This window comes from Carettochelys insculpta, chromosome 6, assembly GCF_033958435.1.
Source record: "Carettochelys insculpta isolate YL-2023 chromosome 6, ASM3395843v1, whole genome shotgun sequence".
NCBI lineage: Eukaryota > Metazoa > Chordata > Testudines > Carettochelyidae > Carettochelys > Carettochelys insculpta.
Window position 1 is genome coordinate 62,350,189 of NC_134142.1, and position 27,455 is coordinate 62,377,643.

Sequence of the window (27,455 nt, forward strand, 5' to 3'; positions counted from 1 at the left end):
TGAATTGTGGGAGAACTTGTTTGACCTGTCGGGAGGATTGTGGGAAGGCTTTGGAGGACTAGGAGCACTTGAGTGGCACTAGTCTACATCCACACTACAGAGTGGTCATGTGAGCAGTTGATGAGTTGTGCTCACTAGAGTTTTGGACTGTACCCCCCCAGAAGTAACAGCCGTCTTCAATTGAAAGGACCTGCATGTTAAGGACCTATGTGGATGAACAGGACACGAGTTAAGGGCAGCATCTGTCTTCTAATTGGAGTTAGGTTTACTGAAGACAAGTCCAGAGAGAATTCTTGCCCCAAAGAGCTTCCAACCTAACTAACCAAGACACAGGGCTGGGAGACACTAAACATTATCACCCCCTTTATTACAGGCAGACCAAAACATAGAGATATGAGCCACTTCCTCAGGCTCGCACAGGAAGTCCAGAGAAAGACTAAGAACTGAGCTCCTGAGATCTCCTGATTCCACCCCCATCCAGAGCCTTAGCCACCAGAGATTCCTTTCTTTCTAGGAGACACAGGCTCAGTCTTGGAACTCTGTAGCTGGTTTTGGAGTGACAAAGGCTTGCTCACCATTGGAACAAAGCAAACATTCAGCTCCAGTATATGCCATCCTCTCCCACAGCCCTCAGAGTAAGAAGTTTGGGGGAGGGGGCTGGGCAGGACTAGGGAGAACTGCACCTCAGCTGTGGGTTGGCCTCTTGAGGACTGTTGCAGCCAAGCATAAAAGAAAGTAGTCCTGAAACCTCCCCTACTGATACAAGTGGTAGAATTGGACTCTGGTAGGGCAGAGACTGGGAAGAATGGAGATGTCTCTGGCCCTCCGACACCAAGGGAGGTGTAGCTCATAAGGAAGGATCTGACACCTGCCAGGCATGAGACCGGTGATTGTTTCAAGCAGAAGATGTAGCATGAATGGAGAGACAAAGCCAACAGTGGGAGAAGAGGAGGCTGGGTATGCTAGAAGAGAGGTTTGGGGGAAGATAAGTGGAATGAGAGGGAGATTCAGATAAAATGGGAGGAGGGAACGTGCAGGGGACTGAAAACAAGGAGAAGGAGCTTGCATGAATGCATTAAAAGACTTGGAAGCCAATGAAGAGATTTAGGTGAGTTGGGGTAGTGACGTTGTTAGAGCTAGGCAGAAAAGCTCCATTCATGCCAAAAACAACGAGATGTCCTGTGGCACCTTATAAACTAACAGATTGATCGAAGCATAAATTTTCATGGGCAAAGACCCACTTCTTCAGATGCATTCGATGATGGAGGTCTTTGCCCACAAACGCTTATGCTCCAATAAACCTGTTAGTCTATGAGGTGCCACAGGACCTCTCGTTGCGGAGACAGACTAACATGGCTACCCCTCTGATACTTATCTCCATTCATGTCAGTAGTCATGTTAAATTACTACTCTAGGGACTAGGCTTTGTTCTGATCCCTGCTGGGCACCAGTATGGAATCAGATCTAGGGCAAATCATTTAACCTCTCCATGTCTCAGTTTCCCCATCATAATATATGGGGACTGTGGCGGGGGCGGGTAACCATAGGCCTGAGACTAGCAACTCATGTGCCCTGTGAAAATGAGGGAAAAGTCTGCAACAAATGTATTTGTATGTATCATCAATAACTGGCCAGTGAAAAGTTCAGTGTGGAGCAGGAATTGGAACAGTGCGAGCAAGCCTAGCAGTTCACAGGTCCCACCTCCAAAGGCCTGACTTGAGTGGGTGGCTAAGATTAGAAGGGGCTCAGCTGTCCCAAATCAATTTTTGGAGTCATCCTGTGCACCTGCCCAGCTCAGCTAGCAGCACCAGGGCCAGGAAGAAGGTGGAACGGGACATCATGGGGCAGGGCCCCACTTTTTCACAGAGGCATTCATCAAGTAATGCTGTGGTGGCTCCTCAGGATCCGGGAGCCGTGAGAGTCAATGGGCCAGAGTGGGTTGCTGGGCTCAGCCTCTCAAAACACCTGCTGTTGCAGCAGGAGGATGAGGCAGGCTCAGCAGCGCCCCCAAAGAATACTTTCGACCTGGCACCTATGCTTCAGCCCCAAATCCCCAGACTGTCTCTTCCGCCTATAGCCTTGTGACCTTCTGCTCAATTCTGTGTATACTAAAGAGTTTCCTTTTTTTTTTCCTGTAGCCATGCCTCTCCCAGCTTTCAATGTGACCGTAACCCGAGTCACCAGTAGCAATGCCAGCGTGACGTGGGTCCCGGGATTTGATGGCCACTCCCTCCTTCATTCTTGCACGGTTCAGGTACGACCCTCAGGTCTCTCCTCTGGCCTGCATGCGCAATGGGATCCCTCCCCTTGGCTCTCCTGCTAGATCATCCTTCACACTTGACTTTTCTGTGGGAGCACTGGGTTTTCAGGCCAGCCCTTTCAAACGTCGGGGTCTACGTCTGGATTTTGGCACAAAAAAAAAGGTGGCCTGGTTTTCAGATGTGCTGAGCTCCTGTCATTCTGGTTGAAGACTATGGCAGTTTTGGGCACTTAGCACCTCTGACAGTCACCCACTTACATATTGGCTTTAGACATCCAAGTTTAGATGCTGCCGTAACTTGGAAGCTCAGCCACACGTTTGATGCCAGTGTGCCAAGCAGAGAGAGGCAGTCAATCCTACAATAGTCTGGGCCGGTCTAACCAGGCATATTCCCTCAGCCTGTGTATCTATCAGGTGTGAATATCAGGCAGGGTTCACGCAGCCCCCTGTGACGCCCCTCTTCTGTCACAGCTTTGATACCAGTGCCAGTGGGATCACTATGTGGTGCTGAGACATTTTCATTGGAAGGAGGCCATTAAAAGCACACTGGTAAAGCAGGAGCACAACGCAGCAGTACAGGCTATCCTGCTTTCTCTCCTGTCGCATTTGCGGAGGGGGGACAAGGAAGTAAGCCCATGCTCTCATGCTTATTCCCTTTCCTAAAGGAAGTAAACTGTCACTATAGAGACATTTTTAACCACCCACCTGCAGACATTATGCCTAGATGTAGCCAGCTTTCTGGGTCTCTGGCAGCGTTTTGTTGCTGCTGCTGCTGCTATTGTGTGCAGCTCAAAATGAGTTTCTTCTTTTGCTTTGCAAGGCTGAGTTAGTCCCAGTTGGTACAGCCTATTCTTCCAGGCGTACATGCTCCTCTGCCTCGACTGTTGTAATCTTTCTGGGCTTTGAGCTCCCCCTCTCTGTTTGTGGGCCCAGGGAGGGGGAAGGCAGAGAGGAAGCAGAATCAAAACAGCTCCAGTTCCAGCCAGTTACCAGGCTTTAGCATTTCTTAAGTCTCTCAGCCCTTTCTATGCCAGTGCTTGCAACTTGGGTCAGGTGAACTGGACAATAATACTCCATTTATTGGAAACATGACCCTGAGGGAGCTGGGGTTCCTGCAGTGGGTCTAGCACAGGAAATCTCATGTTTCGTTTTCCCTCTCGCCTCACCCTACAGCACTGATTTTTGTGAGAGCTGCTGACTTACCTTTCCATGTGAAAAAGCATGCCTCTGGCTCCCAGTGAATGAGCGATTGTGCTGCTGCGAGGGTGCGAAAAGAGGGGCTTGGAGGTTGGCCCTAGTGCATCCGCAGCTCAGATGAGCAGAGAGCATCTCACAGGAGAGGCTAAAATAGTGCCACTTCTCCTCACTTCAGTGCAAGGGGGTGGGGGTGGGAAGCGAATGCAGAGGCTCTGTTTCACCACAAGCAGCTGAACAGAAGCATAGGCAGAAGGACAGAATTCAAACAGAAAAATCTGAGAGCTCCCACCCAGCTCAGAATTACTTGAACTGGCAACAGGAACACCAAGTCAGCCTATTATGTACTGCACACTGCCTGAGCGTCCTTATTTCTTATTATTAGCAAAATACATTAATGGAGCAAAATGGGGGCAGAGCAGGAGCTGTTACATTCATAGTGGAGACAAAGTTAGCAGAGATGTTTCCCCTTTGTTGAGACCCCGGGTTCTGTCCCCAGCTTCGCTGGCGACTCATGGCAGGTGTCTGAATAAGATGTGCTGAGTTGGGGCTGCCTAGTGGATTCCTATTATTCTCAGGCCATCGGGGTGTGCTGGTGTTGAACCCGACTGCTTGCAAAAGGGATGCTGCAAGAGCAAATAGGATCCAAAATTCAGCGTTGGGAAAACTTCAGTTTTGTAGCCACTAAAGGCCCAGAGAAATAAAGCCCAGATTCTTTTCCTTGTTCATTCCCGTCAAAAGCTTGTCCGTTTTGAAAGAAAAATGCTTTTTCTGCAGTGTCTGCAACCTGAATGCTGTAGCAATAACACTAGTGCAGGAGATCCTGACAGTGACATTGAACTGAACATAGAAACTGACTGTGAACAGGAAGGGAGCTGATTGGTCTGTGTGCTTTGTCTGTGTTTAGAGAAATGCCGAAAGTCAACAAGTAGCATGAAGTAAATTTTGATTTTAAAAATGCCTTTCACTTTAAATAGTCCAGTCTGTGATTTGTAATGCAGGCGAGGAAACATTTTAAAATGTAGGGCCAGAGCAGTAGCTGACATAAATCATTGTCTTTGCATTGAGGTCAATAGAGAGGATGGCTCATGATTTTTAATTTGACAGCGTCTCTTGAAATATAGAATTATACTGCTGATTCAATATTTGTTGCTACTTGTTCCGAACTGGTTCAGAAATTAGCCATTTGTGTGAAATAAATGACCAAGTGTAGAGCACGGTCTTGTCGTTCACCCTTCTTATTGTAATATACCTGCATGCTCCTCCTTGCAAAACAGGTTGCTGAGTCACCCGAAGATCACAAAGGCTCTGCAGAAGTTGTCCCTGTCCCACCCTTTTCCTGTGGTTTACGAGGATTAAAGCACTCCACCAATTATAGTGTACGGGTGCAGTGCGCTAACGAGATGGGCACGTCCCCCTTCACAGATTGGGTTTATTTTCAGACCGTGGAGTTAGGTAAGAAGATATCAGACAGAGGCTGGAAAAATTAAAAGATGTGTTAATGTTTGACAAGTCAGTTCTGATCAGGAGGGCAGGGGAGATCAGAACAAACCATTAATGAATTGCATTGAACTCAAGGTAAGGAACCCAGAGGTCATCTGTGTGTGACTCCACTCAGAATTTTCCTAAAGTCCCACTCCTATTGTTTCTTTTACCGTGAGTGATACTATTGCCAGAAAAATGATTGTAAACTGGATATTTTCTTTTCTTTTTTTTTCTGGATGGTAGTTCCATATTTGTTCTTACCCAGTACTTTCCAGATTACATCACACGTTCATAAGCAAACGTGAAAGCTACAAACTCAACTCAGGATCTTAAAATAAAGTCAATATAATGGGCCAAACGTACCCCTGGTGGCACATTGCTGGTGTAACTTCAGGGAGTCACACCAGAGATGACTTTGGTCCAGGCATTCTGCTTTTTCGCATTGTCCTCACTAATAAAAATGCCTGGCGACACTGACGCACAAGACAGAATGGAAACTAACTCACACATAGCCGTACAAGCTGGGGAGGCCCAGCTGGTTTGTTGGCTTTCTTGTGGAACGCCCTTTGTGCAGGTGAACGACATGTTGGGGGTCTGAAGTGAGTGTGCAGGCAGACAGCCTCTGTGGGTGGAGGGAGGTGGGTGGGGGAGAAGGAATGCCTGTTTTGCAGGGCAATTGACTGAGTATCACCCTCTTGTCTCCAGCTTCGGGCAGCTCTCCACAAAACATCCACATCATACAGAGAGACACTAGCCTGGTTTTGGGGTGGGAAGGAGTGGCTCCAGATCCGCTGAAAGAAAATCAACTGGGATACAGGCTGGAGTGGAGTCAGGATAACGCCACACAGGTAACATATCCAGATATCAACCCTGGGGAGATAGATGGTGACTCCTTTTGGACAGAGTTACAGAATACTAAAATTAAATCTTGTTGTAGACCATGCGGCCTCTCCTATGCACTGTCATCTCTCTGTTAGATCCTCATTGGTGTAAATCAGCATTGCTCCCTTGGTTTCAGTGGAGCTGGTCTGATTTACATGAGCTGAGGATCTGGCCCAGTTCTGCTTTCTTTGCATGTGCAGAACTCTTATTTGCAGGAATTAAAGACCATTAGTAAATCTCTGAACACCATCCGTTGTAATTAATGGGAGTTCTGGGTATTCAAAATATGCAGCAGCCGAGAGGGGCCTAAACCGTACACAGTGGCTTCAGCTCAAGGCAAGCAGTGTCTTGGCCTGATCATTTATTATGTGTAAGTTTGACTGTGCTCAGCTATCACAGCAATGGGTGCAGAGCACTGAGGAATCAGATCCCGAAGCATTTGAAAATGGCAAGGGGTATGTAAGTGCACAGTGTTATTACAGTTATCAGAGGGGTAGCCGTGTTAATCCGTATCCAAACAATGAGGTTATTATTATTATTATTACTACAATGTACACTTTCCATAGTTCCTTGGGCCCCCTCTATGTCCACATTGCACCCTGGAGCTTTTCTACCAGGACAGCTGGGGATTCTTCTGACTCCTTGTAAGCCCCTTGCCCTCGCCAGAGAGCACGTGTTGGTGCATGGCTGAATGCGCTGTGCACCAGAGATCCCCAGCTGCAGAACTACCCCAGGAGGCAGCGCAGAGCCCTGAGTGCTCTCTCACACACTGAAGCCCAAACCATTTCCCAGCTGCTCCCTGCATCAGAGACGTGATAGAAGACGACACACCTTCTCTTAAGATCCTGCACCAAGGAGTTTGGCCAGTGTAGTAGATTTGGGCCTTCTGTCTCCTGTGGCTTATTTGTTTTTCAAATGCCAGGGATACAGTAATATTAACAACTGCAAAGCATGTGAAAGGGGGTTAAATCCTTTATATTTTTCATAGTGATCAAGGGGGTTTAAAAGGACTCTGCCATGGGGGCGGACTCTAAGTTTGAACATCAGTACTTAATTTTCCCTGATACCTGCTTCTGAAGTTTGTGATTCTCTGTGGGGGTTTCCCACTTCCATACAAGTGCTTTGCCAATGATCCCATAATGATGAGCAAGTTTGCAATAACAGACAAAGGGGGAGAAATTATCCAAGCACCAATTTCACACGAGTACACATCCACTGACTTTGGTGGAGCTCCTCCTGACTTGTACCAGTGAGAGAGGAAAATCAGGTCCAATATTGGCAGCCAAAAAGTTTCAAGGCTCTATTATAAGTGATGCATGTGAAAAGGAAGTTAAAAATTATGGCAAATAGCTTGGCCATGTGCACTTCAGTGAAACTGGGCTAGAAATGCTGGCTGGTGATTGAAATTTGGCAACAAGTTAAAGCAGAATTTATTTTTTCTGATTCAGCTTTCAGTGGCTTTGGAGCATGTTGCAACTGCTTAATGTCTTTGAAGCAAAAGGAACTGTGCATCTGAAAAAGACAAAAGAAGATATTTCTGTAGCTATTTCATCCAAAGGCCTCAAAACAGTCATTAATTAAGCCTCCCAATATTCTTATGAACTAGGAAGATATTACAGTTAGCAATTTTAGAGACAGGGAAGCTAAAACACAGGGGAGGTGGAGCCTGAGGTAACATAGCCAGTCAGGGACAGAAAGAGGAGAACCCAGGAGTCTTGTCTTCAACCTTACTCTAACCTCTGGGCACAATGATCCATTTTAATAATAATAAAAACCACATTTTTCCCCTGATTGCTTTGAATGCGGGTTACTACTTGTTCTCATCTGCTTTCAGGGGGAAATGACAGTGCAAGAGACAAAAGCCAATCTTACAACATGGAATCCCCAGAAAGACCTTATAATCAGAGTGTGTGTACTTCACTCAGCTGGTTGTGGACCCTGGAGTGACACTTTCTTGGTTGCAGCCCAAGAGGTCATAGGTGAGTAGCAGGGTGATTTTAATTTGTTTTTGCTATGGTGAAAATCCTCTCTCCTAAGCTGGGAAACAGTGACTGCTGCTCGTACCACTATATCTTGTGGGCCCTGTGCCTTGCAAAGCACACAGCTGGCTAAACATCGTGGCTGTGTACGCAGTACATTACATTGAACAAAACAGAATTTAAACAGCCTTTAAAGATCTGGCATAAGCAAAACAATTCCCACCTGCTGCTTTCTTCTTTACTGATGCTGCAATGGGTAGCACGTGGAGCAGGGAAGGACATGCAATTCAAGAGATAAAGGCAAGAGCCTGATTCTCTTCTCGCTTAGACAGTGTCCACACACATTTGCACTGACTGAATGAAACTGGTGCAGTCTTCCAGGTGGATTCTCTTCTCTGGTTGAGTTTAAACCAGAATCTTCCAGCTTTAAACTCAGTCCCCACACAGCCTTTTGGACTGGCTTAACTAAGTCAGTTTAAAATCACCCTGTATATGAAACAGGAGAACGGTGCATGTCGACAAGTCCTTATGCTGGAGAAAATCTGAGGTTATTTCTTTGGCGTCAGTGGGCCAGGTCTACAGCTAGTATACACCAGCATGTCACTAGAATGGAGCGATGCCAATCCATACAGCTGAGGACACAGCACTGTGGAACTACAAGCGTGCACGTGTGAGGAGACACGGGTACAATGAGTCTGACATAGGAGTGACCGTGCTGGGCCAGACCGATGGTCCATCTCTCCCCTTCTGTCATCCAACAGTGGCCAATGCCAGATATGTCAAAGGGAATGAACAAAACAAGGCAATTTTGAGAGCTCTATCCCCTGTTGGTCAGTCCCAGCTGCGGCCAGCCAGAGGTCTACGGACCAATCCAAGCATGGGGTTGTGCCCCTGAGCATACTGGCTAGTAATAATTTATTGGCCTGTCCTCTCCATTTCTTTTCATCATCTGTGCTCACCTATTCCTAGGCACAGGCTCACAATCTGAGTGCAGGGCAGAATCTGGCCCAAGTAAGTGCAAAAGGACTGCAAAACCCTGATATTCTGATGTGGAAGCGCTTGATAATATATGTCTTTTGGAGACACAGGGCAGCAGGCAGTCAGACTTTTTCTCATCTTTGTGGATTTTTTTTTTGACTGCGTTTGTTATGAATGTTGTAGTTTTTACTGACCCTTTGCCCCCGTATGCTGTTTCTGTGTCACTTTTTATAGTTCTTTTTCTGCATTAAAAATAAACTCTTGGCAGGGTCTCATTTAAAAGTATAATGAATTGTGTAACTGGTGATCTTGAAGGTGACAGACTAATAACATTGGGACAGATCTGGAATTCACAGGAAAATATTACCTCTTCCATCCCTTTTTCCATACCGATTCTGATGACAGATGGCTCTCCGTGCCTGATGATGAAATTATTATTTGCAAAATCAGAATTGGGGCTTCACTGATTTTCAGTGAGATTTCGGCCCTGTTATGCCTTCACTTTTGAAAATGGCATCATCTAAAGCACTTAGGCCTTGCAATGGTGACTGAGCAAAACATAAAAAATACTTTTTAAAATCTGGGCCTTCCAGTCTAAATGGACAAAACAGAAAAAGGTTGGGAGGAACAATACAGAACAATCAGGATCTCTGTTCTATTTTATATAGGTTCTTGGATAGTGCTCCTGACCATAGTATTCAAGTACCTTATAGTCATGCATTATGGAACATGACTAACAGCTGTCATGAGTTCTTTTGTCCTCTTATTCTCTTCACAGAGGGAGAAACGTGTGTAGTAGAACATCATATCTTGGTAGGATTTTTTGTGAGGAGGGTGTTTTGTTTTTAAATCTACATGTTGCAATGTATTTATCATAGAGAAAGGAAGGTCAAAGAAATGCAACTTACACTTGGTTCTTGGGGAGGTCATTCCACCGTCGTGAGGTGGTCCCCAAGAAAATTCTGTCTCCCACGCAGGTGAGCTTTACCCTTATATTAGTAATTCCGTTAGGCCATAGAAGTGAAATGTTCAGTCCCACTCTCTTCACCCCAGAACTTCAGGTGGTATTTCCAATATCTGGACCCAAACCATAGAGCTGCTTGAAAATAAGGACCAAGACCATGATTCAAATTCTGTGGGAAGCCAATATGGAGAATGGAGGACAAATTGGATGTCCCTGCCTAAGCCCATGTTGCAGGGGTGTTAACTAAATGCTGAAAACTTTGTGCCCATGTTAATCAGATATCTCTAGTCCTTCTAAAAGGTGAGAAAGGTATGAATAACTGAGGCCATGGTTCACCAGGATGTGATTGTCTACTTGCTACCTGGGAAAATGCTTAGAGTCTATGAGGAATCCAAGAATACTCCTAAACTACAGACTAAATTGGCCAGTTTTGTAGTTCCTGCACCAGGCTCTTCAGAGCGCTTTCCTCCTCTGACCAGCATTGCCTGTGTCTTGCTCTGGTTCAGTTTCACCCAGCTGTTCTTCACCCAGGAGCTGATCTCATCCAAACGCTGGCCCACCTTGGCAGTAGCAGCATGGTTTTATGTGGTAAACGAGAGCTAGCGCTGTGTGCGCACTGCTCACGTTTGAGTCTGTGTCATCTGACTGGTTCACCTAATGGCTGCCTGCAGGTGGCAGAGAAGGAGCAGCAAAGAGAATCGAGCCTTGCGAGATTCCAGGGGCTCCACCAATCGTGGAGGTACAGTTTTCCATCACTGCTCTTTGGATGCGTCCCTCCAGAAGGAGTTGGACCAATTTAGTATATTACTTTGGACCCTTGCCAACTCTCTCATGTAAGGCAGCCCAGTGCTGCAGAGAGATCCGGGAAAATGAGAATGGATACCCGCTTCTGTCCACTGACAGGAGATCATCCATCAGTGCCACTTATGTGGCTTCACTTCCGTATCTTAGCACAAATCCAGATTTTGCCTGGCCTGTGACGTTAGCTTCAGAGAAGGGAGCTTGGAGTTAGCTGTGGTGCATGCCATGCCACAAGGATGATGAGTGAGCTCTGTGTTTGTTTCCATTCGATTTGGTTTGTGCTGCAAGCTGGGGACTGGGTAAGGGATGGGTTGGGTTAACTGGGGCCTGGTTGTGGAAAAGGAAGGGCAATCTGTAGGGAGGCAGGCAGAGGGCAGGGGCTCACACTTTTTTGGACAGGGAGGCGAAGAAAACAAGCCATCAGCAGGGAAGAAGAATGTCGGGGATCAGGATGTGAGGTGGGAATGCTGGGGAGGGAGTCTCCTCAAAGGTTCCGAAAACTCTGGCGTCTCTGTGACCAGTCCCAGCTCCTTCTAAAGAGGGGAGGCTCACTGCTCCTAAGGGGCTCACTTCCCCTGTGGTTTCTTTCTCCTGCCAACCCATGTGACTGCGGCTTGGGGGAGAAGCATAAGCCCGGGTGCCGTGGATGAGAGACTGGGCTGGCTGGGGGCAGGGGGGGTGGGGAGAACCTAGCCTGGTTTCACCAATCACCACCCTCCTTGTTGCTGCTAATGTTGCTTTTTCTGATTAAGCCATCTATCTAGCCCTCTCAGGCCTCATTCTTGCAGTGAGGTCAGCAATGATGGTCAAGCAGTTCTCATGGTGCCTCAGCTTTCAAGATAGGGCTTAGGTGACACTGAAGTGCTGGGTGAACGTCAGTCAGTCAGGCTGGCAGCATTCCATGTATGTCTTTCCCAGGGCAGCCACAATGAGAAAATCACCTTCAAGAACTGGAAAATGTGGCAGGAAAAAAATCAGTGAAATTGTCAGGGGCCTCTGGGGCTGGTGTCGTGCCTGAAACAGTGTTTAGCCCCTTCTCATTAACTGATTAGATTTCCAGAGGATGGTGTCCTACTAAATCAGAATAAGGTCGCTATATAAGAACAAAACATTTTTGTTTGCTTTTGTCTCAAAAATTACTTTTAAAATAATCTCTGTATTGATGCTTGTTGTGGCCAAGGGTTGGTCTTCAAAAAATGCACATGACCAAGGGCACAAAAGCAGGAAAACTGGGTTATTTATAGAAATGCTGACAGGCTCTAAACTACAGAACTGCAGAAATGACATAACTTTATTCCAGGCCTGTGCCTGAGAGAAAAGAAAAGGGGCTGACTTACCAAAAATAGCCATCTGGCAGTGGTTACGCTTTGCGTGGGTGCTCTGTGTGCAAAATGCCAAAGGGTGTGTGGGGGGTCAGTCATTAACACTCCCTGGGTGGGGGCAGGCAGCTAAACTTATAGCAACTTTGAGTGCTGTTACTACAGAGAGCCATAAGAGCTCTGCTGTCTGCACATGGGAATCTCTTACTCAGGTGGAAGAACCTGGGACAAGTACTTCAGGGACATGGGCAGAATGATTTAATAGCTCTCCTCTGTCTCTAATGTTTCAGATTATATACTCGGGGGCGGGGGGACCCTTAGGATGTGCTCTTCGTACATCCTTGGAGTGAAAGAACTGCAAAGCTAATAAAAACCAGTGCTCTCATAACACAGGAATGTTCCTACATGCTCATGTAAACACATATGTAATTCTGCTGGATTTTTGCCTCACACAGTGCTGTCAATAAGACACCTTCTGCAGACAGAGGGACAAGATGGAAGGTGAGGAGCAGAGATGGTTCATGCCTATCAACCCACAGGGGGTGGGGGGGTGTGAAGGCAGCCAGCTTCAGCAGTGTTGTTGAGCATGCTCAGTACAAGCCATGCTGCAAATCTGGGAGGGAACATGGCCCAGCATGCCTCCAGGCATGCATCATGTCAGGTCAGGAGGCAACTCTTACCATCTTTACTCTTGCTGTAATGCTTGCCTCTAGTCTAGTTCAACAGGAAGAAAGGTTGTAACTGGGATACATCCAGAGGTGGGGGGCAGTGGCTCTAGGATGTGTGCTTCCTTTCCCTCCAAGTCCCAATCCTATGGATTAATTTCACAGTGGTTCAGGAGGAGTGAGAATTAAGGGGATAATCGCTTTGCAGCACTGACCCCTTCCATCACGTGCAGAAATCAGACTGGGCTGGTACATGTTAATTAGCCATTCCAACATATCTCTGCTGGTTTTAGCAACTTCAGTGGAATTTAGCTTTTCTATTTTTTTTTAAACTTAGAAAGTTTCTAACCTTTTTCATTTTGAAGAAGACCTGCACGTAACTTGCAAACAGACTTAAACATAGCTTTGAGAGAGGTGTGAACTGTTCTCTTTTGTCTCCATGTCCTGAAGGTGATAAAGGAGATGTGTGGGTTGATAGAGAGGTGCCAGATCTTGTTTACACATCATCAACATCATCAATAACTATCAAAACAAAAAGCAGTCAAGTAGCACTTTAAAGACTAGCAATATAGTTTATTAGGTGAGCTTTCGTGGGACAGACCCACTTCTTCAGACCATAGCCAGACCAGAACAGACTCAATATTTAAGGCACAGAGAACCCAAAACAGGAAGCAAGAAGGACAAATCAGAAAAAGATAATCAAGGTGAGTAAATCAGAGAGTGGAGGGGTGGGGGGGAAGGTCAAGAATTAGATTGAGGCAAGTATGCAGACGCGCCCCTATAGTGACTCAGAAGGTTCCCACCATGATTTAAACCATGTGTTAATGTGCCGAATTTGAATATAAAAGCCAGCTTGTCCACTTCTCTTTCCAAAACTGTGCGATAATGTCTCTTCAGTAACACACATACCTTGAGGTCATTGACAGAACGCCCCATTCCATTAAAATGTTGACTAACTGGTTTGTGGATCTGGAGTGTTTTGATGTCTGTTCTGTGCCCGTTGACCCTTTGTCTAAGGGAGTTAGAAGTCTGTCCAATGTACAAAGCATCTGGGCATTGTTGGCACATGATGGCATATATGATGTTAGTAGAGGAGCATGAGAAAGTGCCCGTGATTCTGTGAGTAACCTGGTTAGGTCCAGTGATGGTATTTCCAGAGAAGATATGTGGACAAAGCTGGCAGCGGGCTTTGTTGCAGGGAAAGGTTCCAGGACTGGTGTTCCTGGGGTATAGACTGTGGCTGTTAGTGAGGATCCTCATGAGGTTGGGAGGTTGTAGGAGAGAACAGGCATGTTACCCAGGGCCTTCTGGAATGTAGCATCCTGATTAAGAATAGGTTGTAGGTCTTTAATAATTCATTGCAGTGGTCTGAGTTGGAGGCTGTAGGTGATGACCAGTGGTGTTCTGTTCTTGGCTTTTTTGGGCCGATCTTGGAGTAGCTGGTCTCTGGGTATGCGTCTGGCCCTGTCGATTTGTTTTTTTACTTCTCCTGGTGGGTAATTCAGGTTTATGAATATTTGGTAAAGTTCTTGTAGTTTTTGGTCTCTGTCAGTTGGATCAGAGCAAATGCGATTGTACCTAAGAGCTTGACTGTAAACAAAGGATCTAGTCACGTGTGCAGGATGGAAACTAGAAGGGTGTAGATAAGTATAGCGATCAGTAGGTTTTCGGTACAGTGTGGTACTGATCAGGCCATCCTTGATTAGTACTGTAGTGTCCAGGAAATGTATCTCTGGCATGTTGTAATCGAGGCATAAGTTGATGGTGGGCTGTAGATTGTTAAAGTCTCTGTGGAATTCTTCTAGAGCCTCTTTAACAATCTACAGCCCACCATCAACTTATGCCTCGATTACAACATGCCAGAGATACATTTCCTGGACACTACAGTACTAATCAAGGATGGCCTGATCAGTACCACACTGTACCGAAAACCTACTGATCGCTATACTTATCTACACCCTTCTAGTTTCCATCCTGCACACGTGACTAGATCCTTTGTTTACAGTCAAGCTCTTAGGTACAATCGCATTTGCTCTGATCCAACTGACAGAGACCAAAAACTACAAGAACTTTACCAAATATTCATAAACCTGAATTACCCACCAGGAGAAGTAAAAAAACAAATCGACAGGGCCAAACACATACCCAGAGACCAGCTACTCCAAGATCGGCCCAAAAAAGCCAAGAACAGAACACCACTGGTCATCACCTACAGCCCCCAACTCAGACCACTGCAATGAATTATTAAAGACCTACAACCTATTCTTAATCAGGATGCTACACTCCAGAAGGCCCTGGGTAACATGCCTGTTCTCTCCTACAGACAACCTCCCAACCTCATGAGGATCCTCACTAACAGCCACAGTCTATACCCCAGGAACACCAGTCCTGGAACCTTTCCCTGCAACAAAGCCCGCTGCCAGCTTTGTCCACATATCTTCTCTGGAAATACCATCACTGGACCTAACCAGGTTACTCACAGAATCACGGGCACTTTCTCATGCTCCTCTACTAACATCATATATGCCATCATGTGCCAACAATGCCCAGATGCTTTGTACATTGGACAGACTTCTAACTCCCTTAGACAAAGGGTCAACAGGCACAAAACAGACATCAAAACACTCCAGATCCACAAACCAGTTAGTCAACATTTTAATGGAATGGGGCGTTCTGTCAATGACCTCAAGGTATGTGTGTTACTGAAGAGACATTATCACACAGTTTTGGAAAGAGAAGTGGACAAGCTGGCTTTTATATTCAAATTCAGCACATTAACACATGGTTTAAATCGTGGTGGGAACCTTCTGAGTCACTATAGGGGCGCATCTGCATACTTGCCTCAATCTAATTCTTGACCTTCCCCCCCACCCCTCCACTCTCTGATTTACTCACCTTGATTATCTTTTTCTGATTTGTCCTCCTGGCTTACTGTTTTTGGTTCTCTGTGTCTTAAATATTGAGTCTGTTCTGGTCTGGCTGTGGTCTGAAGAAGTGGGTCTGTCCCATGAAAGCTCACCTCATAAACTATTTTGCTAGTCTTTAAAGTGGTACTTGACTGCTTTTTGTTTTGATAGTGTACAGACTAACACGGCTTACTCTCTGTTACTAATCATCAATAACTGTGGGCTCAGCGCCTGTTGGTGTCTGATGCCTCTCTCACTATTTCCTTCCATCTTCCCCTATCCAGAGTGCAGAGTGGCTTAGTTTCGGTAGACTAGCTCTGCACCTATCTACTACACCATCTATCCATTCTCTGTGGGGTCTGCCTCTCCTACTCGAACCATCCACTATGCCGAACACTAGGGTCTTGATTTTTCATTCGTCGTTCATTCTGCAAATATGTCCAAATAGTTGTAGCTTCTGTTTTACAATCTTCTGCACCAAGTTCTCTTTTGGCTGCATCTTCCTATATAATTCCTTGTTGGTGACCTTCTGCATCCATCTGATTCTCAGAATCTTTCTATAACAACTCCTTTCGAACACCAATATTCTTCTTTTCGAATCTTTCGTTATCACCCATGTCTCACATCCGTACAACATGCTGCTGAATACGCACGTTTTCAAGACGCTCAGCTTCGTTCTTAAGCTAATTGCTTTGCTTTTCCAGATCTTATCCATCGCCTTCAAACTTGCAAATAGCTTTCGCTATTCTAGTCGCTATTTCCTTCGCAACTAAATCTCTGATAGCTTTTTTACAAATATAGGAATACCAGCAGCCTTCAACCCTTTCTGCAGAATCCTCATTCTTTGTGAAACTCTTTGCTCTTCATGGATATGTCATCTCATTTGGTCAAGGTACCATGTAGCTTTCAGGAACGTCTCCCACGGTCTGTAGCCCAACATGCTAAATTTTGTGGCACACTGACATTTGTGTAGCAGACGAGTATATGCAAAAACAGATGTTTACTGAATTAATACAATCCTGATAATACAATCAGCACAGTAGTCCTTTATTATATGCTGAACTAGAAGACTTGCCCTGATCGCTTGGCTCCTCTGTGGCAGGGTGCTGGCAGTGCAGGGAGCACAGTGATCAGGGCAGGGATTGGGGGCTCAGGGCAGATAATGGTCGGCGCAGGACTCACATCAGGGGGTTGGATGTGAGAAGGGCTAAGGGCAGGGGGCTGGGGTGCAGGAGTCAGGTCAGGGAGGTGGGTGGTATAGGGGAGATCAAGGCTGGGGGCAGGGAGGTGTGGGCAAGCTCAGGGCAGGGGGTAAGAGTACAGGATTTAAAGCAGGGTTGCAGGCTCAGACCAGGGGGCTGGGAGGCCTGGGGGTGGGCCTCACTGAGGCCACCTATGGCAGCGAGGATGGACCTGCAGCTGCTGACCCCAGCTTCCCCTGAGCAGGGTCCCAGGGCAGTGCTGCCTGGCCCTATCTGCTGACTCCTCTGGGGAGGGGGCTTGGCTGGGGAGGCCGGGGCTGTATTGTCTGGCCCTGACAGCTGGTGGAGTCTTCTAGGGGAGTGGTGCTGCGTGGCCTGGCCTTGGTCCCTAGTGATGCTCCTTGGGGGTGGGTCTGCGTGACCTGGTCCTGGTCCAGGACCTGGTCCCGGTCCCGGTCCCGGTCCCAGTCCCGGCCAGTGCTCCTTTGTGTTGGAGGTCGGGGGGGCAGGGCTGCATGGCTGGCCTCCCTCTTCTGGCATTGCAGCCAAGTGCTCAGGGGAAGGGTTTAGGTCATGGAGGCCAATTACCTGGGCCTCTTGCAGGCAACATGGAGAGTCCTGGTCCCAGCTGACTACTCTCTTCCTGGTGCGGCCGCCTCCCTGTCACCACTCTGCAGTACAGCTGTCCCCATGCTCACTGCCCCACTGGGGTCACTCCGCAGTATCACTGTCCCTCCTACTGGCCCCCACTTTTTCCATGTTATGGAAGACACTCCCGTTCCAGGCTAGTAATGTAAATGATTAACCGGTTAACTGGTTAACCAGTAAAGCCTCACCTTGAACAGCCTAGGCACATGAGCCAGGGGTGCTCCAGTCCGGCTGGAGCTGTCCCCATCTGCAGCTGCTTGTGGCAGGTGGTGGGTGTGGCCGGGGAGACAGACAGAGACTGTTGGCTGAGCTGGAGCACCCCCGCCAATGGCGCTCCCTCGCTGCAGATGGGGGCTGCTCCAGCTGCATTGGAGTCGTCCCCCCCACAGAGCAGTACTGCAGGCAGGGATGCTCCAGCCGGGCTGGAGCAGCCGCCCCAGCCATGCTGCCCCCTTTTTGTTGGTTAATATGGTTAAACCTAACATTTAACCAATTAAACTGGATTTTATATCCCTATTCCAGGCACGTCCTCTTTTCCTGGCACAATCAAACCCTGACCTTGCTTTAAATTAGGATATAAGGAAGCTGCATACAAAATTCGGTGGTCCTGGCTCTGAGCCTTTAAGAGGAATTCTTGAACAAATGGACCCATAGACAGATGGGCAGACAGACTCACAGACAGACAAACACAAGCTCTCTGAAATAATTTCCTGGATTTATTCCAACTCAGAAGTTTACACTGATGCCTTACATTTTCCCAGTTTGTTACATGAATCATTCTTCATGCTTTTAAAAATTCCACACTAGGGGTATACAATTCGACCGATAACTGAAGGCCCAGAAATGCCTGTCACCAGACAAGGCTCCACCAGTAGGAATGCCGAACTCCCTTTCCCCGCAGCGCCCACCCGAGCAGCTGGGAGCCATGGAGAGAGGTTTCTCTAGTTCTCAGTCCATTGGTTAGTTACTTTTTCCAACCTATGATGACAGAAGTATTGCTCAATAATTCCATTGAATTCCTGAGACCCCTCACAATTCACTCCCATGAATACCCCTCTTCCAGATCCTCAGAATACCACAGTCAGCTGATGGAGTCTGTCAAGCCAATGCCAAGGCTGGAGACACGCCGAGTAACCTGTTCCACATTCTGTTCTCATCCCAAAATAGTTGAGAAGCATTGAGATTATCCTGGAGTTGAGGAACTGGAATAAATTAGTAAAAATATCCCAATTCAAACTGAGACAGCAATGGGTATTTAGACACCATATATAAGCACTCAGATCTTGTTGCTGCAGTCGCTCCATTGCTCAGGGGACTTCATCTACACTTCCTAATCAGGAAGGTTCTGATGTCCTTCTGGTGCCTATGGACACTTACAATATAGGAGTTATCCTTTGGCCTCACTCCCCCCCTACATATATTCACAAAGATATTTGTTCTGGAGGCAGATGTCAGTCAGCAAGGGATTCCTATCCATTGTTTGTTGGACAACACACAGCAGAAGGTGAAACAGAAGGTGACACCAGTGTCATGATTAGTTTTCCCCAAGCCAGTGGACCCCTGGTGGACTTTCAAAATATCAGCTTACTCAATTTACCTTACACACAACATTGGAGGCAGAATTAATGCCAAGCTCTTCTATGTCTTTCAGAATGCCGCCAAGCCTGTGAGGTATGCTTGGCATCGCATACAGATATGTTGGCCTGTTTGAGACTCCTCACATCAGAAAGAAAACAGAGTAAAACCTGTACATCTGACCATCCTTGTTAAGAATCCATCCCAATGATTACCGAATCAAATTCTGACCTCATTTAAAATAGGGTAATCTGGAACAACTGTTTGCTTAATTGCTGTGGGTGAATCCACTCATATGATACAGGGCTGCTTCACTTGTGCTAGAAATTCATCTCAGTTAAGCAACCAGGCTTTTGATGATCAGTTGAGTACTTGCCTAAGCCAAGTCTCACTGTAGATAAAAATCCTCAAGGCACACAATATTGGTAAACTGGATTAATTCAGCTTTTGTTTGTCAAGCACAGATGGTCTCCTACTTCTTAAGCATTGTTTTATTTTCTCCCTAGACGGTCAAAGACAACCACCTTATGGGACATCTTGGGTCCCTGTGGCTTTGGGCATTCTGACTGCCCTGGTTACAGCTGTTGCCCTGGCACTCATTCTCCTTCGAAAACGAAGAAAAGAAACTCGATTTGGGTAAGATAGGTTCTTTTCCCGGTTACGGATGCTGGAGCTGGTAGTCTTCAGCTCCCTCTCCATGCTGGTTTCTCGTTTGCTGGTTTTTATAATGCGGACTGGTTGCAGATGGAACATTTCTACTCCTCGTTTGGAGCCACTGCACCGTCTGACAGATTTGGGTGGGGATAGCCCTGTAGCAATTATAATTTTGTGCTTCTGTTTGCCTCCTAGACAAGCCTTCGGCAGTGTGATTGGCAGAGGAGAACCGGTGGTCCATTTCAGAGCAGCTAGGTCTTTCAACAGGGAATGCCCAGAGCGGATTGAGGCAACATGTAGGTAAAATGGTCTGAGTTCCAACAAGTCATGTCCCCATGTATATATCGGTCTTGCTCACCTTCTCCTAAAACTCATTTTTTAGGACAAAAAACTGGGATTAGCTCAAATAAGGCTCCAGACACAGTGTGGGCAGGTGCTGAGCATGTTTCCCTACACAGTTCTATTCAGGGTTAACCCTTTGTCTAATCCAACTCTGGAAAAAAAGCTGGGCTGGATTGTTGTCCACAAGGCCATGTCTAGATCAAAGAGATCTGTTGGCAAAAGATACACAAATTGCACAATGCATTTGCATATCTCCTGCCAACAGTTCTGTCGGGAGAGGCTTTCCCAACATTTGGCCTGTCAACATGGGGCCAAATGTCAGGAAAACCCCATCTGCCAACACCTCCCTTCTTCCTCGTGGAACAAGGATGACCTGGATGTTGGCAGAAGGCTCACTGAAGGTCTCCCAACAGATGTCTGCAATGTAGATATAGCCCAAGAGTCTTGGTTGAGGCGACCATGTTGGATTTCAAACACAGTCCGCAGAGGTGAAAGGACAGTGTGTTATATAGCTTCTAGCCCTCTGCATTTGGGTTTACACTAAATGCAGATCTTTTTGCCACTGTCATTCCGTACTACAATGCAAAACAAAATGGGTCTTATTCCCCACTCCACTGCACCAGTGTTACTCTGATAGTACTCCATTGACTTTAATGTTAGTGACCTAATGGAGACTAATCTGGACTAAGAACAGTAACAGATGAGCTCTCATCGTAAAAAGTAACCCTTCAAAATGTGGTACAAACATGAACTAATTAATCAGTCCTCTGAGCACCTGCATGCAGCAAGAAAGAAATATTAGGCTGGTATTCACAGATGAGGAGCTAAGTCACAGTTAAGTGATTTATGCAAAAGTCAGAGCCAGTATTAGAAGTTCCATCTTCCAGTTCTGCGTTCCAGGCCCTCAGCTAGATTCTGCAGAGGGGTGATTCCTTGGAGCAGTGCTGCATCACCAGACTGAGATGGTGGCAACACATGCCTTTGATTGTGCTCCTCTGGAGTTAGAAATTGTTCTGTTGCCCTAATGCCCGTCATGTTTTGTGCATTAATTTATCCATCTTCGTGAGGCACAGTGAGACTTGTACTGTGTGTGGTAAGAGCTAAGGGCCAGATCCTCAACCACTGTAAACCGATGCAGCTCCAGAGATGTCAGGGGAGATATGCTGATTTACACCTGCTGAGGTCTCAAACACCCTCTGGGAAACTGATAAGAGTCTGACTCTCCAGTGTTGTGCACTGTACACTTTTATCCCATTTACTTTTGGGGCTACCAAGAGCAGTGTTATCACATCAGTTCCACCTTTGTTTCTGTGGCACCGAAACAGCAATTTCCATATACTGGAAAGGTACTGGAGTCTTGTCTTGCCTGAGACTCAAGGGTATGGGAGGAGTCCTCCCTTTTCCAAGTTCACAAACATACAATGTTGGTGTAGGACTGAAGGACTGGATTATGGGAGACGGCTAAAGGGCTGGACTCACAGCATGTTCTTTTGATCCCTCTTCCTTTCATTTTTCCAGTGGACAGCATAGGGATCAGTGATGAACTGAAGACCAAACTCACAGATGTTCTAATCCAGGAGCAGCAGTTCACTCTGGGAAGGATGCTAGGCAAAGGTGAGTCTATACTAAAACCCAGACAAGACCTAATACAATCACGTTAATGCCCCATCTACATATCAGGCATCTCCAAGTCAGGGGAAGTGGTTACAATCAACTTGTCTTGGAGACTGTTAAACATGATTAAAAATTTTAGGGGTTGTACCCATCTCTTGAGTTAAAACAATTAAAGGCTTTGTCTTGGTTATGGAGATGTGATTAGGCCACATCTACACAACAGCTGTTAGGAGCTTTGTAATCAGGTCATGAGACTCATTTGTAGCTATGATACACATAAGGTTTTACACAGTACTCTTGGTCCACCACATGCAAACATGGCAGATGTTTTAAGCTAAGGAGTATTTTTCTTATATTTCAGCCATCCTTTCAACTTAAAAATGAATACAATGCAACTAAGTGGTTTGGAAGGAGTTCTATAAAAATTGTTTCCTGATACGCTTTAAAATCTTAAACAAAATAAAAAGGCACAAATAATAGGAGGCACTTTGCAAAAAAACCCACAAGACCAAAAGATTAGATGGGTCCAGAGTCAAATGTTCACAGTCTGGGGATGAATTTTTCCACAATTTGGGGGCGTTTGGCTCTAAGATTTTAGGTCAGGTTACTCACTAGGGCTACGTCTACACGTGCAGCCAACATCGAAATAGTCTATTTCGATGAATAACGTCTACACGTCCTCCAGGGCCGGCAACGTCGATGTTCAACTTCGACGTTGCTCAGCCCAACATCGAAATAGGCGCAGCAAGGGAACGTCTACACGTCAAAGTAGCACACATCGAAATAGGGATGCCAGGCACAGCTGCAGACAGGGTCACAGGGCGGACTCAACAACCAGCCACTCCCTTAAAGGGCCCCTCCCAGACACAGTTGCACTAAACAACACAAGATACACAGAGCTGACAACTGGTTGCAGACCCTGTGCCTGCAGCATAGATCCCCAGCTGCCGCAGAAGCAGCCAGAAGCCCTGGGCTAAGGGCTGCTGCCCACGGTGACCATAGAGCCCCGCAGGGGCTGGAGACAGAGCATCTCTCAACCCCCCCAGCTGATGGCCGCCATGGAGGACCCAGCAATTTCGACGTTGTGGGACGCGGATCGTCTACACGGTCCCTACTTCGACGTTGAACGTCGAAGTAGGGTGCTATTCCTATCTCCTCATGAGGTTAGCGACTTCGACGTCTCGCCGCCTAACGTCGAAGTTGGTGCCGCTACTTCGAAGTAGCGTGCACGTGTAGACGCAGCTTAGGAAAGCATAAAGCCTTTAACCGAAAGACCAGCAATGAATCCAAAGGGAAGGAGAAATCAGGTGGCAGAGGCAATGGAAAAGGGAGCTGGCTTTCATTTTGACATAAACAATAGGTTTCTAAGATTAGCTTTAATGTAATTCTCTTCAATTCTGCTCAAGTAAGACTCTTCCACCCGCCACACGCCCACGTCCCCCGCCTCCAAAAAATGTGCTTCTGAAAGTCAGTTTCATGCAGGGAGAACAATCTTTCTACGGAAGAAAAGGGCTCAGATCTTGATGCCGCTAGGCAATAGAACTTGTTAGAACTAATGCAGAGGAAACATGTGCCTGCCTCTTGCCTGGATTTCATTGACAGACCCAGAGATTTATCCCACTGTTACCTAGCTGGCCAGGTCCTCAGCTTGTACTCTGACATAACTGGGGTACTGTCATGGTATAAGTGAGCTGGAAATTTGCCCTAGCCAGGCACTTGAACATTCCTTCAGTGTGAGAGAATCTCTAGTGGGCATCAGCCTGGTGCAGCCAGTTCTGCACCATCTGCTCCAGGCCCCACAACCCCAGTGCTCAGCACTGGGCTGTCGTGGGGCTGGGAAGGGGCACGGGTGGAATGCCTTATGCTTGGATAATCACTAGCTGCCTTTGGTTCTCCCCATGGAACAGCATAAAGGTAGCGTTCAACTGCCTTTACTTTCACCCCTCCCTGCTTTGGGTCCAGCGACGTGATCTTTTGTGCACTGCAATTATGAAATGAACACATACAGGAGGGTGCTGGAGAAAAGCCAGCCGAAAGGAGCTAATTTTTATCCCGTCCTTTCACTTTGTGGTGTGGATGCCAGAACCATCTTGCACCACTTCCTCCCTCTTGCTCCAGTACTGCTTACTTGGCAGCACTCTGATCTGAAGCAATATGCCTCAAATCAAATGCATTCATCTACAAGATAAGCAGTTATGAAACGGCATATGTAGATTTAGTAGCTGGAATTTATCCCAGCAGGCAAGTAAAAGCTAGACTGAAACTAATGCAAACAGATATATTATTTTTGTTTCAAATCTATGTCCTGGTTTAAAGCCACTTCAGGCCAAACCAGCTTTAACATGGTGTAGCCAGACATGCTTTGTCTACACTGAGGCCTTGTTTCCAATGGAGGAATTTACAGGGGCAATCCCCCTCCGCCCCGCCCGCCCACACTGGTCAACATGTGCTCCTTGTCCGCACACAAGTGCTTCAATCGATTGTCAGGACAGCTATAGTCAGTGACCGTTAATCCCTGAATTTGCAGAGATATGGCCTGATTGTGTCTCATTTGATGAATCCCACTGGCACAGTCATTGGGTTGTCACCTCTGACAGCTGTCACCTTGGAAAGCTTCCTCAGATGAAAACTTTCTTAGTTCTCCAGCTGAGAGGCCCCCCTCTGCCCCTAGCCAAGTCCCATTCTGCCGAGCCCCTGGTGACATCCCCTCTCCAGAAATAATCCTCAGCTGTGACCCAGGATCCTTCCTCCAGCTCTGCATGTCCTCAGTCAGCATCGTCTGTGATGGTACTATCTCCTTACTGCCTGCTCTGGTATTCCACAGGGGAGTTTGGGTCGGTTAGAGAGGCACTTCTGAAGCTGGAGGATGGCTCTTTCCAGAAAGTTGCAGTGAAGATGTTGAAAGGTGAGTGAAAACAGGGGGCAGCTGAACACTTCAAATACAATAATTTGTCGATAGGTAAATGTCTGTAAACATTGATTTCACCATACACACGCCAAAGTGATGAACAGATATTTCCATCTGGCCTTGGCCAGCTCCTGCTGAGACAACTCACTTCTTTGTTGATCCCTTTTCATTTCCCTTTATCACTGTCCATTTTGTCTTTAAAAATGGGGCAAGGGTCATGTCTCCTTACAGTTTTTACAGCACCTAGCACTTCTGGGACACCACCAGAGGCAAATAGTGTATGTTACCTATGGGTTGGGTATAAGATACAAAACAGCAGAACTCCCATTGATTTGGCATTCAGCCAGTCAGTGGATGTACAAAACAACCACAGCTTCCATGTTGGCCAGGAAGGGGAGCCTGTAGCTGGAAAAGCAACTACTGGATAAAGCAGATAAAACAAAGCAGGGTACAGTCTCCCATAATATTCTTGCCCATAAGTTAAGGAAGTATGGATTGGATAAAATCGACTGTGTAGTAGCTAGAAAACTAGCTAGATTATCAAGCCCAATGAGTGGTGATCAACGGCTCAAGGTCTGGTTGGCAGTCGGTTTCAAGTGGCGTGTCCCAAGGATCAATTCTAGGGCTGGGATTGTTCAAGATCTTTATTAATGACCTGAACAAGGGAATGGATTGCACCTTCAGCAAGTTTGCAGATGACACTAAGCTAGGAGGACAGATACACTGGAGGGTAGGGATAGGGTCCTGAGTGACTTAGATAAATTGGAGAATTGGGCCAAAAGAAATTTGATGAGGTTCAACAAAGACAAGCGCAGAGTCTCGCACTTGGGATGGAAGAATCCCAAGCATTGTTACCGGCTGGGGACCAACTGGCTAAGTATCAGTGCAGCAGAAAAAGACCTGGGCATTACAGTGGATCAGAGGCTGCATATGAGTCAACAATGTGTCCTTGTACTCAAGAAGGCTAGTGGCATGTTGGGGTGCATTAGGAGCAGCATTTCCAGCAGATCTAGAGATGTTATTATTCCCCTCTGTTCAGCACTGGTGAGGCCACATCTGAAGTATTGCGTCCAGTTCTGGGTCCCACAGTATAGAAAGGATGTGGATGCATTAGAGAGTCCAGCAGAGGGCAATGAAAATGATTGGGGTGGCTGGAGAACATCACCTATGAGGAGAGACTGAGGGATTTTGGCTTATTTAGTTTGCAGAAAAGAAGAGCAAGGGAGGATTTGTTAGCAGCCTTTAACTTGCTGAAGGGATGCTCTAAAGAGGATGGAGAGAGGCTGTTCTCAGTAGTGACAGATGGCAGAACAAGGAGCAATGGTCTGAAGTTACAAAGCAGGAGGTGTAGGTTGGATATTAGGAAAACTATTCACCAGGAGGGTGGTGAAGCACTGGAATGTGTTATCGAGAGAGGTGGTGGAAAATCCATCCTTAGGGGTTTTTAAGTCCCGGCTTGACAAAGTCCTGGCTGGGATGATTTAGTTGGAGATGATCCTGCCTTAGGCAGGGGGGCTGGACTCAATGACCTCCTGAGCTTTCTTCCAGCCCTAGGATTTTATAATTCTATGAAAGTGGGACCCTTCCCCCTCCCCCACCAACACTAACCTGTAGCACTCCATCCCTGTCACTCCTAGAGCTAAAGTCAGCTTTGGTGTAAATGGATGCAGCTGACACTGACTTATGCAAAAGTTATGCTTGCTTATGCTTGGAACCAAGTTTGGTCACCACTGAATATACTCTTTTTTTCATTTTTTTTAATGGCAGATTAATACAAATTACAATGCTTTGCCACTTGCAAGCATGATTCTGATCATCTTGTAAACCTCTGGGTCTGAATCTGATCTCCTGGCAGGTCTTAAGAACTCCCACCACGTTCAGCAGTGACATGATGGAAGGGGAAAGTGACACACAGCACTGACTCCTGATCTCACTCCCATCTGTGTAAACGTGGAAAAACAGCAGAAAAATCTAGGATGCTAGTCCAGATTGTTACTGCTGTGATCAGATCAGAAACTGGCTTAATGAATAACTTCCATGCCCTTTAATGTCACTGTTGATCTTAGTCCAAGATCTCTAAGGCTGCTGGAGCCAAAGAATATCATTGCACCTGCAAATTGAAAGAAGCAGTATTGCTAAGAGACATAAAAGGACTGAACTTATGTGCCACAGAGGTCATGTACTAAATAGTCTCCCCCATTAGAACTGGGATTCCAGACAAGCCACTTGGTTGGCAAAAACTTTAATCCCTTCTGCCAAGCTATCACCTCATCTCCCCACCCATTATAGTTTAGTTCCTTTTAGCTAATTAATTCCCACGTCTTTATGCCCCCACTCATGATTTCTGTGGCTTCCAAGGAAAGCTGTTGCTGAGAAAAGAGCTGCTAATCGACAGGTCTTCGCTCTGCCAAGAACGAAGTCACCAGATGTCCCTGCTAGATGCTTGCAGCTCTCTCGCTATTCTAACTTCTGTTCTTCCCCCTCCCCCCGTCCCAGGAGAGTGTGGCAGGGTAGGCTTTGTATCTCATTGTGTGCGTGAGCCGAAGTGTCATACTGCACAAAGTGAGGTTCTGATAATCATGTCTCGCAATGCTCCTCTGAGTCACTAAGGAAAAATCTCGTGCTTCTGCCTTCCAGCGGACATCTTCACCTCAAGCGACATTGAAGAATTCCTGCGAGAGGCTGCCTGCATGAAGGAGTTTGACCACCCACATGTTACTAAACTGATCGGTGAGCCAGCAGCAGAGATCTGTGACACAGAATAGTTGCTTCTGTGCTGCCAGATCACAAACTGCTTCATAAACTATACACATAATGTATGCAGATAGAACAACACCTTCTGGAGGAATGAGCAGCAGCATTCACCTGAGCCTCCCCACTCTGTGGGATGTGGATGTTGGTCCTTTCCAGGCCAAAGTAGAGTGTTGAAGTGTGTGTAATGATAAGTATGTGCGCACACACACGTTTGTAATGCAGCTGTCATTCATTTCTCTTGCTTAAACTGTTTCTCCATTCTTCTTTGGCTTTCAGAAATAACTAGAAGACGTTAGCCATAGCTAGCTTGGCTGTGAAATTGGTT

At 46.6% G+C, this 27,455-nt stretch overlaps 1 protein-coding gene across 7 annotated transcripts in view; it reads left to right on the forward strand.

Moving 5' to 3' along the window:
* Nucleotides 1-27,455, forward strand: part of TYRO3 (TYRO3 protein tyrosine kinase) — a 71,088-nt gene that overhangs the window by 22,476 nt on the left and 21,157 nt on the right. For all 7 annotated transcript variants that reach the window (XM_074997037.1, XM_074997039.1, XM_074997033.1 and 4 more), the window contains 9 exons: nt 2,139-2,254; nt 4,732-4,909; nt 5,645-5,787; nt 7,656-7,800; nt 19,365-19,494; nt 19,708-19,808; nt 21,373-21,468; nt 24,293-24,373; nt 27,014-27,106. In XM_074997037.1, the coding sequence (XP_074853138.1) occupies nt 2,139-2,254; nt 4,732-4,909; nt 5,645-5,787; nt 7,656-7,800; nt 19,365-19,494; nt 19,708-19,808; nt 21,373-21,468; nt 24,293-24,373; nt 27,014-27,106 (1,083 nt within the window). The remainder of the gene's footprint in view (nt 1-2,138; nt 2,255-4,731; nt 4,910-5,644; nt 5,788-7,655; nt 7,801-19,364; nt 19,495-19,707; nt 19,809-21,372; nt 21,469-24,292; nt 24,374-27,013; nt 27,107-27,455) is intronic.